Source organism: Aotus nancymaae, unplaced genomic scaffold, assembly GCF_030222135.1.
Source record: "Aotus nancymaae isolate 86718 unplaced genomic scaffold, 86718_ANA_hifiasm-v0.15.2.pri h1tg000016l, whole genome shotgun sequence".
NCBI classification, from domain to species: Eukaryota; Metazoa; Chordata; class Mammalia; order Primates; family Aotidae; genus Aotus; species Aotus nancymaae.
In genome coordinates, this window is record NW_026988428.1 from 49,752,818 (window position 1) to 49,770,966 (window position 18,149).

Genomic DNA, 18,149 nt, shown 5'->3' on the forward strand with positions numbered 1-18,149 from the left:
ATGGGAAGCCACCAGAAAGTGCCCAGCGCAGAGGTGAGAGGCTCTGACTTAGGGGTGATAAAAAAAATCACCCCAAAACTTAGTGGCTTAAAGCAATGCCCAGGCCGGGCACGGTGGCTCAAGCCTGTAATTCGGGCACTTTGGGAGGCCGAGGCGGGTGGATCACAAGGTCAAGAGATCGAGACCATCCTGGCCAACATGGTGAAACCCCGTCTCTACTAAAAATAAAAAATAAAAAAATTAGCTGGGCCTGGTGGCATGCGCCTATAGTCCCAGCTACCCAGGAGGCTGAGGCAGGAGAATTGCAAACAAACAAAAAAAACAAAAACAAACAAACAAACAAAAAACAATGCCCAGTTATTTCCAATTCAGTGGCTTGGCTGAACGCTTCCTGCTGCTTTGCCCATGCCCACTCATGCAGCTGCTTTCACCTGGACAATTGCTGGACTGGAAGATCCATGCCGACCTTGCCCCCCTCTGGCTGTCCCCTGGGTCCCCTTCATTCTTCTCCGTGTGGCCCTTCATCCTCCACTAGGCTAGATCAGCTTCCTTATATGACCATCTCAGGGCAATGCTCTAAGAAAGCAGAAGTGGGAGTTGCAATGTCTGTTACCCCCAGGCCAGGAGCTTGAAAAGCATCACTTCCACCTGATTTTATTTGTCTATCATCTACCTATCTATCTATCTACCCATCCATCTATCTGTTTTAGACAGGGTCTCACTCTGTAACCCAGGCTGGAGTGCAGGGGTGTGATCTCCGCTCACTGCAACCTCCACCTCTCTGGTTTAAGTGATTCTCCTGCCTCAACCTCCCGAGTAGCTGGGATTACAGTAGCCACCATGCCTGGCTAATTTTTGTATTTTTAGTAGAGACGGGGTTTCACCATATTTGCCAAGCTGGTCTCAGACTCCTGACTTCAAGTGATCCACCCGCCTCGGCCTCCCAAAGTGCTGAGATGACAGGGTGAGCCACCGCACCCGGCCACTTCCACCTGATTTTATTGGTCAAAGCAAGGTATAACGCCAGCCCATTTACCATGGCAGGGGCCTTCATACAAAGGTGTGAATGTCAAGAGGCCTGATTAATTTGGGGCCATTTTGTAGCTGTGGACCACGTGGTTTAACAGGCACTCTCTGGCACCACACTGAGAATAGAATGAAAGAGGACAGGCTGGGCATGGAGACTCACACCTGCCATCCTAGCACTTTGGGCGACTGAGGTTGGAGAATCACTTGAGTTTAAGCTCAGGAGTTTGAGACCAGTCTGGGCCACATAGAGAGAAAACATTAAAAAACAAACAAAAAAGAAATTAAAAAAAAAAAAAAAGATGCCGGGCACGGTGTCTCACACCTGTAATCCTAGCACTTTGGAAGGCCAAGGCAGGCAGATCGCGAGGTCAGGAGTTCAAGACCAGCCTGACCAACATGGAGAAAACATGTGTCTACTAAAAATACAAAATTAGCTGGGCTTAGTGGCGCACGCCTGTAATCCCAGCTACTCGGGAGGCTAAGGCAAGAGAATCACCTGATCCCGGGAGGCAGAGGTTGTGGTAAGCCGAGATTATGCCACTGCACTCCAGCCTGGGCAACAAGAGCGAAACTCCATCTCAAAAAACAAACAAACAAAAAAACACAGAAATTAAAAAAAAAAAAGGACAAAGGCAGAAACAAAGCAATCACTCAGGAGGTTTTCTAGTAATCTAGGCAGTTGATAGTGATGGCTTGGGCCAGGGTAGTTATGGAGGAAGTGTGGAGAAGTGGTCAGATTCTGGGTGTATTTTGGAAGTAGAATTACAGGATCTCCTGACAGACCGGGTGTGAAGTGTGAAAGAAAGGGAGGGGTGCAGGGTGGCTTCAAGGTTTTTGCCCTGAGCAGCTAGAAGCATGGACTTGCCCCTTCCAGGGGCGGGAAGACTGAGGGAGGGGCAGGCCGATTCATTGTGGAGAGTTCATTTTAGACATGTTAAATTGAGGTGCTTCTTAGGACGTTCAACGGGACCTGTTTTCTTTTTTTCTTTCTTTTTTTTTTTTGAGATGGAGTTTTGCTCTTGCTGCCCAGGCTGGAGGACAATGGCATAATCTCAGCTCACTGAAACCTCCGCCTCACGAGTAACTGGGATTACAGGCCCCTCTTGCACCAAGCCCGGCTAATTTTGTGTTGTTGGTAGAGACAGAGTCTCACCATGTTGGCCAGACTGGTCTTGAACTCCTGGCCTCTGGTGATCTGCCCGCCTCAGCCTCCCAAAGTGCTAGGATGACAGGCATGAGCCACGGTGCCCCACCTCGGACCTGTTTTCTAAGACAGGGTCTCGCTCTGTCACCCAGGCTGGAGTGCAGTGGTGCGATCTCAGCTCACTGCATCCTGGACCTCCTGGGCTCAAGTGGATCCTCCCACCTCAGCCTCCTGAGTGGCTGGGACTACAGGTGCGAGTCACCACGCTCAGCTAATTTCTGTATTCTTTTGTAGAGACGGGGTTTCACTATGTTACCCAGGCTGCTCTTGAACTCCCGGGCTTGAGTGATCCGCCTGCCTTGGCCTCCCAAAGTGCTGGGATTACACGCATGAGCCGCTGGGCTCAGCGGGCCCTGCGGGAGATCGACAGCTTCCAGGCGGGCAGCAGTGAGGAGGCTTGTTCTCCTGTTCTTTCCGCCTCCCCTGGTGCCCAGCCAGGCGATCACTTGCTCACTCACTGATGGCCACCTTCGCTGTGCCAAGCTGTGCCTGTCTCCCAGCAGCTGCAGGCAGAGCAGTGACTGAGACTCCTGCGCACCCCCTGACCCTGGCTTGGTCTGTCCCTGCCTTCTGTGGGATGCCTCCCAGCCCCCACTGTTGGCCATAACAGGCCCCCCGCGCCCCCCACCGCCCCGATCCCGGCCGGCATGATGTGCCTGGAGTGCGCCTCGGCGGCGGCGGGCGACGAGGAGGAGAAGGAGACGGACGCGGAGCTGCGGCGGCGGCGCCGGGGGGCGCAGCGCGGGGCTGGCGGTGGCGGCTGCTGCGGGTCGCGCGGCGCGGGCGGCGCTAGAGTCTCGGCCGCGGACGATGAGGTGCAGACCCTGTCGGGCAGCGTGAGGCGGGCCCCGGCCGCAGCCCCCGGCCCCCCCTCCCCCGGCTGCGCAGCTGCTGCCAAGGACCCGGGCGCGCAGCAGCCCAAACCGGCCAGCTTGGGCCGCGGGCCGGGGGCAGCCGCCACCATCCTCAGCCTGGGCAACGTGCTCAACTACCTGGACAGGTACACCGTGGCAGGTGAGCGAGGGCCCCACCCCGCCCGGGGGCCAGGACCCCACCCAGCCCACTCCCGCCTCGGGGGACCCCAGAGAGCTGTCGTCCCCAGCCTCCTAGCTCCAGGCCCTACGTGAGGTCCCCACGGGCCCTCTGCTCAGGCACAACTGGGCAAGGTAAGCCTCCGCGCTAATACCCACCCGGGGGGCCAGGTGTTGGAGGAGTCCCCACCCCGGAGCAGCCCGCGCGTCCTCGCCAGCCCTTGGCGGCCTATCCGTTGTCCTCTTCTCCAAGTCTCCTCTGCGTCTCTCTGCGCCCCTCCCACCCCAGCCGCAGGTTCCCGGGCCTCCTTCCCTTCCCCCAGCCCAGGCCATCTGTCCGTCCATGGCCCGTCAGTTCCTTTCTCCGCCGCCTCCACCCCACAGCGTGCGTGCGGCGAGTGCTCGCGCCCCTTGCGGGTGTGCGCTAGGGAGACGGGTGTGTGCGCGCGTGGCGGCCCGGTTGTGTGTGAGAGCGTGTGAGCGCGTGGCTGACAAAGGCTCTCGGCTGCGGGGAGCGGAGGGAGGGGCGGGGCGGGTCCGCAGCGCCTGGGGACCGGGGTTGCGGTTTGCAGCTGGCCCCGTACAGAGGCCTGAAGACGCCTCCCCCTGCTCCATAGCACTTGGGGCGCAGGGTGGGGCGCAGGGTGGGGCGCAGGGTAGGGCGCAGGCCTCTGGAACCAGAGACCTCGAGCCTCATCCTCAGGGAGCATCTCTGGGAATCAGCCTTGGTGACGGGATTGGGATCGGGATTGGGTTCTAGTCCCAGATTTGCTCCTAATGTGCTTGCTGTGTGACCTTGGGCCAGTCTCAGTGTGTGTTTAGGTCTCTTTGCCCATTTGTGAGTTGATTGATCCTTGGGCTTTTGGGGGGATGCACGTGGTTCTGGAATTTCCTTCTGCTGGCTCCCCTCCCCAGCTCTTAGGGGTGGGTCTAGGGGTAGGAATTTGCCCTAGACTGAGCTGCTACTGGTTGGGAATGGTGGTGCCTTGAGAGGGAAGGACTCTGGCCAGACTGGCATAGGTAGGGGCTCCCTGCAGGAGGAGAGCAGTACTGTGTGCCTGGCATGCTGGCCCAGAACCTGCCTAACTATAGCCTAGTGAAATCTGGAGCTACCAAATACACACACAACAGAGAAAGAGAGAGAGAGAGAGAGAGAGGGCAGAGGAGAGAGAGAGAGAAGGATTTATTTTGGACAGACTCTAAGAGAACTTTGTGGCAGTTGAGAGAAGAGAGCCCTGGCATAAACCACACGCCACCTGGTGCCCTTCTCCAGGCCTCAGTCTCCCCCTCTGCTGAATGGAGTTTTGTGTCAAGTGGAAGGGAGGAATTCTGATGGGAGACGGCAGCTTTGCCCCGTCTCTTCTGCAGATAGGGCACTCGAGGCAAAGGGCTGGCCCAGGTCACACAGGGAGGCCGTGTGAAGCAGAGCGCTGGTCTTCTCTGGGCCTGGTCCTTGCCTGCTGGCTGGGAGGTTGGTGAACGGGGCCATGGGGGAGATGAGGGTGAGCATCAGTATCAGAGGGAGGAACAAACCTGGAATGCTGCACCACCCAGAGCTTGGAGGCTGCGGACAGGGGCTGGTCCTGCCTCCCACTTTCCTCTGCCCTCTTGGAGCCCTGGCTAGGGTCTCCCCACTTCCGCTCCTAGAGCTGCGAGGTCTTCGGGATTCCTTCACTGTCACGCCTGGGGTTTCTGAAGGAGGCTTCCAGGAGGCAAACAGCAGGATGAGGCTTTGTAAACTGAAAAGGGCTGTGCCTGGGGAGGGGTGGGCTTACTTGTCGCTCAACTGTTTCTAGCACCCATGTGAGGATGACTAGCGTGGATGTTGAGGGGAGACTGGTTGCAGCCTTTTGGGGGGTGTTAGGGTGCAGGTGGGGAATATAGGCCAGATGTGGGAGCCTGGGGGCCAGTCCGGCCTCGCTCCTGCAGCCTCTGCATCTCAGTTTCCATCTGAGGTGGGGAGCAGCAGTCCCGGCCTCCTTGGTGACTGAAGCAGCATGCGGGAGAAGGCTGAGGGTTTGTGGGTTCAAGGGGAGCTGTTCGGAGGTCTCTTATCTCTTCCCCACCCTCTTCCCCAGGCCCCTAGCTTAGCCTGTGTCTGTGGGCACACAGCCCACACCCCCATGGGTCACAATAAGGCTGGGGCCACCTTGTCCCTGGCCCCTGGTGGTCTTTGGAGTCCCTGGGCCAGGACAGGGCTGGGGAGGCTGAGCTGGGCAAGGAGTGGCTGTGCAAAGCCCCCAAATTGCTAAGGCAGTGCCTGCTTCCAGTAAAGCTGGCCCCAAATGATAGACTAGAACCACAGGCCAGAGGCCCGGCCGCCCGGCCCCGCCCACTCTGGGCATAGAGACACAGCAGGGAGGAGGGGGGTGCTCTGGGCTCCGGGGGTGGTGTCTCTCTAGGGCTGGTGGGGTCTGTGGGCAGGACTTTTGGGTGGGGAGGGGTGTTTCTTTGAAGGGTCAAGGCTCTGGGCTGGGGGCCTCATCCTCGTGGTCCCTGCAGAGATGGTCACTAAGCTGCTCTGCCATTAATGACCCAGATTTGCAAGGTGGCATGGGGGCAGGGGACTGGCACACATAGAACAAACCCGACTGAGATTCAGAAATGAACCCAGCAGGGATGTCTTGGGATTCTGGGCCACTTCTCAAATGGACAACCTGAGGCTCAGAGTAGGGGCCAGCTGCTCCTGAAGGTCATGTAGCCTCCTCTCGGGCAGATGGGGGCAGGATCCTGCCCTGTGGAAGTCTGGGGATGGGTAGGAGTGAGTGTGCCCGAGTGCAGGGCGCTGGCTCAGGGACGGCCTTGGCCCGGTCCCTAGGCTGGTGGGGTGGGGCCATGCTGTGGCTTCCCAGCCTTAGCCATCCAGCGCCAGGTCAGCAGAGCCAGGCTCCCAGGCCCCTGTAATTACCGGGGTGGGAGCTAAGCCGAGCTGAGCCGGAGCAGGAGAAAGACTCCCCGCGTGAGCCAGCACTGAGACCTCCACACGGGGACCCAGGTCCCTCTGACAGGGACTCACCAGGAGCATGAGGGCCCATCCCTTCAGATCCCTAGGCCCTGGGGCGGTTGACATTTATGACATTTGTTGAGTACCTACTGTGTGCCAGGCACTGTTCTAAACACGGTACGTGGATTAAGCGACTTAAACCTCACCCCAACCATATGAAATGAAGCAGGTCTTCAAATGGAGCTGTTTTACAGAGGAGGAAATGGGCACAGAGAGGTTATGTCATTTGCCCAAGGTCACACAGCAGGAAAGTGGGAAAACCAGGACTTAAACCCAGATGCTCCAGTTCTAGAGCCCATGCTCTTGAGGACTCAGGTAAGCCGCTGTTGCTGAGAGGCTTGGGCAGGGTGAAGGTGGGGTGATATTGACCGTGCTTGGGGAAAGCAGGGGGCACGCGGGGACAAGCTTGACCACCAGATGGCCTGTCTGGGCTGCCTAGGAAGGAAGACACCTCAGGGTCACACTGTTGGCATCTTGCATTTGAGGCTGGCCTCAGCCGAGGGTTCTCGAGGTCAGTGTGGGCTTCCCCTTACACCTGGGCCTTTCGAGGGCTCTGTGATGTCAGCAGATTGGGCCTGGCTGGAGGAGGGAGGCGGCGGCCAGGAGTCCTGGAATCTGGGCTTGACTCCTCTGGGGGCCACGGAGGGCCTAGCAGTAATGGGGAATCACTGTGACTGTCTGGGACCCGCTGCTGAGTAAGTCAGGGCCAGAGTTCATCCAGTTCTAGGGGTGCCCTTGCTGTTACGGGCACCACTTCACCAAGAGCCTCGGAGGAGAGAGAGCAGGTGTCCTGACAGACGTGACCTTGGGTCTGGGCCCTAGAGGGCGAGACAGCTGTTAATGGCTAGAGATGACTGTCTTAGGAAGAGGGTACGCCTGCAGCCTGTGCTGTGTGGTTCCCCAGGGAGCTCCGAGCAGCCGGGCCAGGGTTTCCAATCACCCGGCCAGTGAGTTTATAGATACCTGGGTCCCACATCTAGAGAGGGTGGCTCCACGGGCTTGGGGTGGGCCCCAGGAAGCTGTATTTAATAAGCACCCTCCCTAGAGGTGACTGGGCTTCTCAGGCAAGTTTGGAGCCACTGATCTGCCTGGTCTCTGCATTTCACAGGAAGAAGGAGGGGTCCAGGGAGGTGGAGAGTCATGGCTAGTGGCGCTCCCCTTGGCCTGGAGTCAGGGGCTGCGTGTGTGTCTGTGGTGGGCACTGTGGCTGGGAGAAGAGCTGGCTTAGGGCCAGATTGTGGAGACCTCAAACACTAGAAGTCTGGGCAGCTCTGTGTGAGTGGGCAACCGTGCCCGTGGAAGAGCGCCTGGCATAAAGTAGTTGGCCGATACCCATGGATGTGTGTGTTATCCTTGTTGTCGGTACCATTACTGAACCGGGGCGTGGGCCAGTGGACCCTGAAGGACTGATGGGCGATTCTGAGGCCTGGCCAGAGGTGACAGCCAGTGGGCCACAGCACTAGCTCCTTGAGTCCAGGAACGCTCTTGTGGCCTCTGGAGCCCCAGGCCAGGACCTAGAACCCAGTAGGAGATTCATAAGAGCTTGTGAGGTCAGGCAGCAGGAGGGAGGCAGGGGCTGGAGGCCAGCTGGCCAGATGGCAGGGGCCGGAGGCAGGGAGCCCAGGGAGGAGGCTGGGTGACGAAGCAGATGGAGAATAAATGGGACACGCTCATGGGGTGGAGAGAGTCGGGGGATGTTGCAGCTGACTCTCAGGGTCCTGCAGTGTTTCAGGGAATGGGGACCCAGTGGTGAACTGGGGAATCAGAGTCAGGGGTCTGGGAAACGGGGATGAGAGCATCTGGGGCTTGAGTCTCCAGGAAGTGGCTGGTTTCAGAGGAGGAAAGTGGGTGAGGATATTGAGTTGGGAAGGGGAAAGAACTCTTAAGAACGTCTCAGCCGAGTGTTCTTAAGAACACTCGGTACACGCCTGTGGTCCCAGCTACTCAGGAGGGTGAGGCAAGAGGATGGCTGGAGCCCAAAAGGCCGAGGCTGCAGTGAGCTGTGATTGTGTCACTGCACCTTAGCCTGGGTCAGAGAGCAAGACCCTGTCTCAAAGCGACAACAAATACCATCACCTGTGAAAGGAGGAGAGGGAAGGAGCCGCTGGCAGAGGGGACAAGACAGCTGTTCTCACTACCAGGACGAGGGAGGTGTGGGCATGTGTGTGGGCCACTGTGCAGGAGCTGAAAGGCAGGGAGAGGCTGAACGCACCGGCCCAAGCCAAGGAGTGGCCCAGCGCCGCATCCCTGCCAGGTGAGAGAGACAGTTGGCCCAGAGTAGGGGACACTGGCCTCAGACAGGAGGTGACACCTCCTGGGACTTGGGAGGTGCGTAACTGTTGTCAGTGGATGAGAAGACTCAGGCCCTCCCATTTTCTTGGGCGATGAGGACCCTGGGGCCAGGGGACGATTCTGGCTGTAGATTTGGGGTGCCGCCTGGAGAGGACCGCACTGTGGCTGTGATGGCTGAGGTCTGCATCTGGGGTGGGAACCCCACCTTGCCTGTTCCGGGGCTGGTGAGGTGGGCTTGGCCTGAGCTGTGGGAGGCTGCTCCTGGGCGTGAGGCCCATCCTGTGACCCACCAAACCTCAGCCTCCAGGAAAGAGGCTGAAAATAAGGCTGTGGTGAAGAAGGGAGGGTACTGGAGCCCAGAGGAAAATCGGAGGCGACAGCCGAGCTGCTGTGACACATGCTTCCCGTGCCAGCGGCCAGTGGGATCTCACCCTCCTGTGGCTGAGGCCACTTCCAGGCCTGGAAGAGGGAAAGCAAGCCAGAAAGGCTGAGACCGGGTCTGACCTTGGGCCTCACAGCCTGCAGGAAGCCCTGCTCCCTGGGAAGGCTCTCTCTGGTCTTTTTCCTGGAGCTTGGCCTTGGACCCAAGGCCAGGCTCTGGGGAGTGGTAGGGTGGGGACAGGCCATGTTATCCACAGCTTCCTGTGTCCTGGGAACTGCCCAGGACTTCCCAGAGACCTTAGATGCCCCATCTGGATGTGGAGGAATGTTTCTCCCTCTACCAGGAGCTCTATGTGGTAAAGGAAGTCAGGGGAGGCTTCCTGGAGGCAGAGGCAAATGTTGGACCTTGAAGTCATAGGGTGGGGAAGTGTGCAGTTGGATGGCTGAGATGTGCTGCAGGGAGGAAATGAGAGTGTTTTGATTTGTTGTGCACACAGGACATGGTCATGATGGCTATATATATATATTTTTGAGACAGAGTTTCACTCTGTCACCCAGGCTGGAGTGCAGTGGTGTGATCTCGGCTCGCTGCAATCTCTGCCTCCCGGGTTCAAGCGATACTCCTGCCTCAGCTTCCCAAGTAGCTGGGACTACAGGCACCTGCCACCACGCCCAGCTAATTTTTTGTATTTTTAGTAGAGATGGAGTTTCACCATGTTGGCCAGGCTGGACTTGAACTCCTGACCTCAGGTGATCCACCTGCCTTGGCCTCCCAGAGTGCTGGGATTACAGGCATGAGCCACTGCACCCGGCCCATAATGGCTATTTGATATGGCCTCCCTCCCAGAAACGGAACCTGCAGTCATGCAGACCCATGTCCCTCCCTTGGCCTATGGATGGGGACCCTCCTGCCTCCTCCTGACTCCACCCATTCTTCTGTCCACCCAACACCCAAATCGTGACAGTCCCTGGTCTGGGTCCTGGAGATGACCTGCCACGGCCCTGCCTCGCTTGTGGCTTCTGGCTGCTGGTCCTGTCCCGGGGGCTGGTGGGCATCGGTGAGGCCAGCTACTCCACCATCGCGCCCACCATCATCGGCGACTTCTTCACCAAGAACACGCACACGCTCATGCTGTCCGTCTTCTACTTTGCCATCCCGCTGGGCAGGTGAGAGCCGAGACACCAGGGTCTGGCTGAGGATCTCGGAAAGGTTCCCTGCACCCTCAGGGAACTCCACAGGTGGATGGTCAGCCTTTGAGAAACACCTGGACCCGCTCCCTGGCCAGCTGGCTGGGTGGTGAGGGTGGGCAGCCTCCTTGCAGACCAGCAGGCACTCCCTGTCCCCAGCCCGTCTCTGCTCAGCCTGACATGTGTCTCTTCTCTGTAGCGGCCTGGGCTACATCACTGGCTCCAGCGTGAAGCAGGCAGCTGGAGACTGGCACTGGGCCTTGTGGGTAAGACCTACGTCCCTTCCCTCCACAAGGACATCCCCCAGTCCAGACCTCGCCCCAGGGTTGCCCAGAGATGGAGCCCAGGCTAGGACATCGGCCTCCAGGATTCCTCCCCAGCTGCCTGGACCCTGAAATCCCTGCCCTTCCAGATTAGTGCAGATGGAGGTCAGAATGCTCAGGCATGCAGGGAGCCGGACACAGTCCCACCACCCTCAGGGCCCCCAGGCTGAGGGTTGGAATCTCCCGCCCGGGAGTCCCAGGTTGAGAACCAAGGATTCTCCCACCATGTCGAGAAATTCCAGGTCCATGGTGTTGCTTCCTGCTTCAAGTCCTGGCGCTGTGCTAGGGTAAGGCTCGGACAAGACCTCTGCATGGAGGCCCCAGGGTCTGGAGTCACTTCCTGTCTCACTGGGTTTGGGGCAAGTTACCGAGGCCCCAGGACAGTGCAATCAGAGGAAACAGAGGCCCCCAGTCTCTCGGAGGAGCGGAAGCTTATGACAAAGTGTTTTTTCCTAAAAGCAGGAAGGAAGCAGCCTCCGTGGAATTTCTTAATGGGGGGGCAAGAGGGAGGTGGCATGCAGAGGAACTCCGCAACCCAGGGGCTCCCAGTCCTGGAGGCACGAGCGGAGACTGTTTTGAGGGGCCGGTGGGATGGAATCCAGGCTGCCAGGATGTCACCCTCCCATCAGGAGAGAAACCTGGGGCCTTGGAGGTTCTCTTCTGGAAAATGTGCTGGACACAGGGAAGACCCAAAAGGGCCAGTGAGCCTCTTCTTGTGGGGCCTGTATGGGCCACCCCCCTAAATGCCAGCCCACCTGGTCTGTCAGTCAGATGCTCCATGCCCAGACAGCACCTTCCCAGTGCGCTGTGGCTGAGGAACCCGTGTTGGGAACCTGCCTCAGGAATTCTTCCCTCCCTCAAAGTCATCATCCCATCTGGCTATCTACTTCTCTCATTCGTCCATCTGTCTGTCCATCCATTCATCCATCCATCCATCCATCTGTCCATACATCCATATATTGATTCATCCCTCTATCCCTCCCTCCCTCCCTCCATCCCTCCTTCCGTTCTCCATCCATCTCTTCAGCCATCTCTCCTCCTCTGTCCATCCACACACTGCTCCACTTACCCACCCCTTCTTCTTCCCCCAGTCTGTCTGGCTTCCCTGCACCTTCCCCGCTCCGGTCCTGCCCCTGGTCTGGAAGGTCCATCTCAAGCCCCTAGCTCCTTGACTGACCTCAGCCCCAGCTTTTCTCAGCAGCCCAGTTAGGAAGGCTGGGCAGACCCCAGCTCAGAGGAGAAGCTTGTGGCCTGGAGAAGGCGCGGTTTGCCTGAGACCCCCCTTCTGCAGCAGAGACAAGGCTGGCCAGGCCCTGGTGTCCTAACTTCCTGCTCCCTGACAGGTGTCCCCTGTCCTGGGCATGATCACAGGAACGCTTATCCTCATCCTGGTCCCGGCCACCAAGAGAGGCCATGCCCACCAGCTTGGGGACCAGCTCAAGGCCCGGACCTCATGGCTCCGAGATATGAAGGCTCTGATCCGAAAGTGAGTACGGCTGGGAAGGGCCTGGCGGGCAGGGAGAGGAGTGCTGAGGTGAGGGGCTCTCCCTGCAAGGCAGCCCCCGACACCCTCAGCCGGTCATCCGCCAGCTCTGTTGTCTCAGTGATGGGAGGGACATTTGGCCCCAAGAAACTATTATTCCTGCAGCCTGAACCCTCACCCCTGGGGCCTGTAAGATGAGGCATTTGGGGCATTCTGTCCCCCCAATGCACGGGGCTGCCCGTGGGAGCTGGAGGAGGTCCCTCAGCTCAGCGCCACTGCTTGGCCTCTCCCTAGCTGCAGCTACGTCTTCTCCTCGCTGGCCACATCGGCTGTTTCCTTCGCCACAGGGGCCCTGGGCATGTGGATCCCACTCTACCTGCACCGCGCACAAGTCGTGCAGAAGACGGCGGAGTTGTGCAGCAGCCCACCCTGCGGGGCCAAGGACAGGTGGGGCCCCTTGAGATGGGACATCGGACAGGAGGGGCCCTCAGCCTGAGCCCTGACCCCCCTCAACTCATGCCCCCATTCTCTGTCCCCACAGTCTCATCTTCGGGGCCATCCCCTTTCTTTACGGGCTTCCTGGGCGTGGTCACAGGTCCGGGAGCCACACACTGGTGCCGCCTGAGGACCCAGCGGGCCAACCCCCTGGTGTGTGCCGTGGGCATGCTGGGCTCTGCCATCTTCATCTGCCTGATCTTCGTGGCTGCCAAGGGCAGCATCATAAGGGCCTATGTGAGTGCGTTGTGGGGAGGGGTGCTGGGGGAGCTGGGCCTGGACCACGGAAGGGTCTGGAATGGGAAATTCCATCTGACTTGTGGGACGGTCCCTTCCCTCGGGAGGCTCCTGTTCTCTGGCTGCCTGTGCGCATCCCTGGCCTGTTGGGGCCTCTGGGTGCCTCGGGACAGTGGGCATGGCTTGAAGTCTCTGGACTGCCCACGAATGGATGCGGGCCTGGGAGTGGGGATGAGGTTTTGTGGGCTCTCTGCCAGCAGCCAGTGTGTAGGGAGCAGCCTGTGGCCACTGCAGGGGGAGGGTCCCCTGATGATTGCTTTGCTCTTTCCTGGGCAGATCTGTATCTTCGTCGGGGAGACACTGCTGTTTTCCAACTGGACCATCACCGTCGACATCCTCATGGTGAGCCAGGCAGGCCAAGGTCACCTTGTGCAACTGACCCAGGCCTTGACCTCACAGGGGCGGCTGGGAAAGGCGGAAGAGCTGGTAGCGGGTGGGCAGGAAGGCAGGCCTCCCAGGAAGGTGAAGCCAAAGGCAGGGAGGGGATCAGAGTTTTGGGTCTGCGTCTGAATAGGGCCAGGAAGCAGAGGGCTGGGCAGGCAGAGCGAGATGTGGGGACTGGGTGGGGAGGGGTGTCTCAAGGCTCAGGTTAGTGTCTGGGAGGCTGGCAGTGCCAGGCTGGCACTGAGGTACTGCTGCTTGCCAGCACTCCTCCCCCCGGGTCTGAGTGTTCATGGGCTCTGCCCCTCCCTGCTCAGGCTGGCTCTCAGGCGCCCCTGCCCAAGTGCCTGTGGCTGGGGCCGGCTGACAGAGGCCATCTTCATGGGGCCAACAATGGGCTCCAGACCAGCCAGCCGGGGACAAAGGGCCGTCTCAGCGGCCAGCAGGGGCTTGTGTCCCTGGGCGGGGACAGGAGCACCCTGGGAGAAGCCAGGAGGGGACTAAGAACTCATGGCCATCTGGGGGTGGCAAGGGTGTGACACTTGGTCCCGTGCCCAGGGATCAGCCTGGCCAGGGTCAGCAGGGGACAGGGGAGTGTGTCTGGGAGGTGTCAGGGCAGGCTCTGGGGCAGACAGAGGAAGGACTCATGAGTGGGCCTTCAGGGTGCTCGGGGTCTGGTGCCCAGCATGGGATAGCCCAGGAGATGAGTCTGCCAGGCACCGCGGCCCCTGCTGGCTCCTGTGCTTTGGGAAGCCTGCCTTGCCCACCCTGAGCCTGGTGAATCCGCTTCCCCTGGGCTGTCTCTCTCTGTCCCTCTGAGTCCATGGGCTGGGGTAGTGGTGGGGAGGTCTGATGCGGCTTTGATCCTCAGCATGGAGCCAGGCAGTGGCAGGGGTGGGCTGGGGTTGCTGCTCAGGCCCAGCGTGAAGGGAGGAGTGAGTCTGTGCAGATCAAGTGCCCTTGGTGCTGGCCAGGACCCCTCCTCCCCTGCCTCCACCACCCCCGGGGGAGCCCCTGACGGCTGCCGGCAGGGTCAAGGTCCTAGGGAAATTGTGTCCCAGTTTATTCAGTGTCTGTTTACTCCTGCTGGAAATGGGGCCACTCCATTTAACCAGATTCAGGCCTTTTTCCACCCGCCCCCACCTCTCCTGCAACGGGGTGCTCATGGGTGCTGGCTGCTGATGCCCACTAAGGCTGGCACTCCGAAGAGGTGAGGCAGCTGGAGCTCAGGGCACAGGGGCTCGGGGCACCCACAGAGATGGCCGTGCCTGTCCCGACCCCGCCTCAGCCCCTCCCGACTCTGGCCTGCCCAGCTCTGAAGTGCGCCTCCTGTGGCTCGGGCCTGCTTGGTCTGATAGGGGCCTGCCTGGCATTCAGTGCTGAGGTGTCCACGGGTGTGAGCAGAGGCTCTTCCAGCCAGGGGCCTGTCTCACCAGCTCCCGTCCCAGGCGTCAGGCCTTACTTGGTCCTCAGGGAGGGGAACCAAGATGGGTCTTTAGCTTGATGGGAGTGAGGACAAACGGCCCCAGCTGGGGTTTGGGTTCTGCTGGAACGTGTGCCTCTCTGGGCCTCAGTGTCCCGGTGACTATGGGCCTCAGTGTCCCGGTGACTATGGGCCAAGGGCAGAAGCCATGGCAGCCTGGTCTCAGGAACAGAGCGAGAGCCAAGCAGGGGAGGTGGCGGTGTGGCCATTCCCGACGGCCCAGGTCCTGTGAGGCTCGGAGGGCTCTGGGCTAATGGCCTCTAGTGACTGGCACCTGGGCAGCCCCCAAATTACCTTCCTTTGGCTGCAAGTAGCTGGGAGGGAGGTGAAGATTCCCATTTCTGAGGGGCGTCCCGGGGGCACATCAGGTTTAAGGCCAATAACGCTTTCGGTCTGGGGCAGGTGGCACTGGTCTGGGCTGGAGGTGGGGAAGCCCCTGGGGCTGAGGGGGTGACTGAAGCTGTGTGTGGGTGGAGGGGCTCAGGGAGGAGAGGGGTGGCTGACGGGAAAGAGCAGCCAGGCTGGCGGGGAGGAGGGCAGAGTCCAGGGGAGAGAGGAGTGAGTCTGAGGGTGTGGGGCTTCGGAGGTGCCAGGCCCTGGGCTGGGGCCGTCTCCTGGGGCCGCTGACCTGCCCGCCTCTCCCGCAGTACGTGGTCATCCCCACCCGGTGTGCCACGGCTGTGGCCTTGCAGAGCTTCACCTCCCACCTGCTGGGGGACACCGGGAGCCCCTACCTCATTGGCTTTGTGAGTCGCCCTGGGTGGGGGCTGGCCTGAGGAGGCTGGGGGCTTCGGGGGCTGTGCCCTGACACCCACCCCCACATCCTCGAAGATCTCAGACCTGATCTTCCAGAGCACCAAGGACTCCTCGCTCTGGGAGTTCCTGAGCCTGGGCTATGCGCTCATGCTCTGCCCCTTCGTCGTGGTCCTGGGGGGCATGTTCTTCCTCGCCATGGTGCTCTTCTTCCTCAGCGACCGTGCCAAGGCTGAGCAGCAGTGAGTGGGGCTGAGGGGAGGCCTGCTGGGGAGCCCTGCTCGGGGGTGGCGGAGGGGAGACGTGGGTGCACCCAGTGGGTGGCCTGGTTGCTGGGGTCCAGGCCCCGGGCCTCCCCGCACCTGTGGGGCTCAGTGCCAGCATTGGCCTGGAGCTGTGGGGGGCCACAGGGGTGTCTGGTGGGTCCAGGCTTGGACTTGGTGGTTTTCGAAGCTGGGACCCCTCCCCATTCCTTTTCCTCTCACCTTCTGACTTCTTTCTCCTTTCCTCTTTACTCCTCTCTCTCCTCTCCCCACCCCTGGGCTCTCCCACCTCCCCTTGGGGCTGACGAGGTCCCTGCCCAGCACCTCCGGTCAGCTGGCCCCCACAACGCGATGTGCCAGAGCAGTGCCCGGGCCCCTGCTGATGCGCCACCCTGACCCCCGCCCGTCTCTCCCCCAGGGTGAACCAGCTGGTGATGCCGCCCGAATCTGTGAAAGTCTGAGGTGGTGAGTGCAGGCAGAGAGGCCCTCGGGAAGGGGGAAGGCCAGGGCTAGGTGACAGGGAGCACTCTTCCTCCCGAGTCCCCTCCTGCCCCAGCACCTCCCATCAACCCTGGGCTTGGACTCTGATGTTGCGAGAATTCACTGATGGAGCCATGGGTCAGGGCTCCTGCCTCCAGTAAATAGCTCCCCCTCCCTTCCTTCCTTCCTTCCTTCCTTCCTTCCTAGGGCTGGGTGGGGCCTGACCAGAACTCCCCACTCTATCCAGACTTCCGCCCTCCCGGGTCCTCCTGGATGTACGAGGGTCTGGCTCCTCGGACCTTCCCTGTGGGAGCTAGAGCTTCCCAGTAGCATGAGAACCAGGGTCACAGCCCCAAGCCCAGGGGGAGGCCTGCTGCTCCAACGGCAAGTGGAGGAGGGAGGGCAGCCTGACAGAGGGCCCCACTGACCCCGTTTCTGACCTGATGCCCCTTTCCCCAGGTGCCACTGGGACAATGAAGAACCCACACTCCCACCTAGTCTGGAAGGTATCCTACAGCGTCCGGGACTGCCTGGGCTGCCCACCGGCTTTCTGTGTGATGCACAGCTAGGTGCCCACCCGCTCTGGCCGGGGCCTGCTAAGTGGCCCTGACTTCAGGAAGAGGCGGTGTCCTTAGTCACTCCGGAAGGCTGTATGTGTTGGAGCCGTGAGGTTGGACAGATTCCCGGCCCTAGGTTTGGGCTGCTGGGCCCCTGGGGCCAAGGAAGAAGGCAGTCCGAAGTGGATGTCCGGCGAGAGCCTGGCCTGCCACCAGCCTATGTGATCCTGGGCAAGTCCCTGCCCTCCCTAGAACGAAGGGCCAGAGGGGCTGGACTCTCCCAGGCAATTTGCTGGGCAAAGCATGATCCGCAGCTTTGAAGACTCACCAGGCCCTGGGCCATACGGAGAGAGAACGGCCCATGCCTTGGGGTGGCAGTCCCAGCTTTGAGGCCCAGGTGAGGGCCAGCATGCAGGACTGCTGCTTCTCAGCTGGCCTCTGACCTTGGGGACATCAGACTCAACCTGGCAGATGAAGCTAGGCACCCCCGGCCGGGCTGGTCTCTCTCGAGGCCACTGTCTCACTATCTTGGGTTGGCCACTGGCCTGGAGCTCCCAGGCGGGGACTGTTCTGACAAGCTGGCATCACCAGGGGTGAAGGCCCTGGCTGCAGCGGCGCACCACTGGGCCCCAGGCTTGTGGTCTCAGGGGTTCACACACCAGCCCACCTCTGCAGGGCCCCTGGTGGCCCCGGGAATATTTCTGCTGTCTAGCCCTTCCCTGCCACCACCCCAAGCCAGGAACCCACTCCCTCCAGAGGCTGGGCTCAGCCTTAGCCAGGGCCAGGGCCCAGGAGACCATTCCCAGAATCCACGGGGCAGCCACCAGGGCTCCGCTGCTGGAGGAAGCAGCTCTCCACAAAGCTTCCTGTATGGGCTGAGGCACTGGGAGAGGCCAGCCCCTATCACACAAATGACCCCTGAGGTCAGGCCTTCACCCTGGCTTTGATCACCCCACTCACGCCTGTGCGCACACCAGGATGCGGCTGCCAACATCACACCAGCCCCAAACCCCTTTAGGGGAGCTTAGCCCCTGTGTCACACTCTCCCTGCACATTTGCTGCCATCAAGGTGGTGCTGGTGTGGGGGGCCCCTGTGGCCAGTAGGAGACCCCAAGCTGGCTTGGACAGTGCTCTTCCCACCCCTTAGTTACTGGCTGGCTGTGGCTTCAGTGGGTGTAAGCTAGTGGAATACCCACCCACCGAGCTCTGGGGTACCCGGGGAGGCCTGACAAGGGTGGGGTGGGGGTAGTACCCCCGAAGCCCGGCCTCTACCCCAGCTTCAGCCAGGGCCCCAGCGATGTTTTCTTGTTGTACAAGAACCAGGTCCAAGTGTTGCCTCCTCTTCCTTCTGGAAGCCAAACTGCTCCTTTATTTTTTAGAGCTGCTGATTGTGAATCTCAGAGTCTTAAGAGAGAAGCCAAATATATTCCTCTTGTAAATGAAGAAATAAACCTATTTAAATCACCCCCTGTGGCTTCCTCAGTGAAAAAGCCTGGGGAGGGGGG

The 18,149-nt window shown here is 60.1% G+C and overlaps 1 protein-coding gene across 1 annotated transcript; it reads left to right on the top strand.

Moving 5' to 3' along the window:
- The first annotated feature begins 2,880 nt into the window (after positions 1–2,880).
- LOC110567248 (sphingosine-1-phosphate transporter SPNS2-like) lies at positions 2,881–18,108 on the top strand. The gene is given in 13 exon segments (XM_064376794.1): positions 2,881–3,247; positions 3,465–3,992; positions 9,907–10,108; positions 10,329–10,395; positions 11,796–11,938; positions 12,230–12,382; positions 12,477–12,495; positions 12,497–12,667; positions 13,004–13,069; positions 15,239–15,337; positions 15,423–15,586; positions 16,026–16,072; positions 16,547–18,108. Coding segments are annotated over 12 exon segments (2,022 nt in total). The 3' UTR covers positions 16,069–16,072; positions 16,547–18,108.
- The last annotated feature ends 41 nt before the right edge of the window (positions 18,109–18,149 follow it).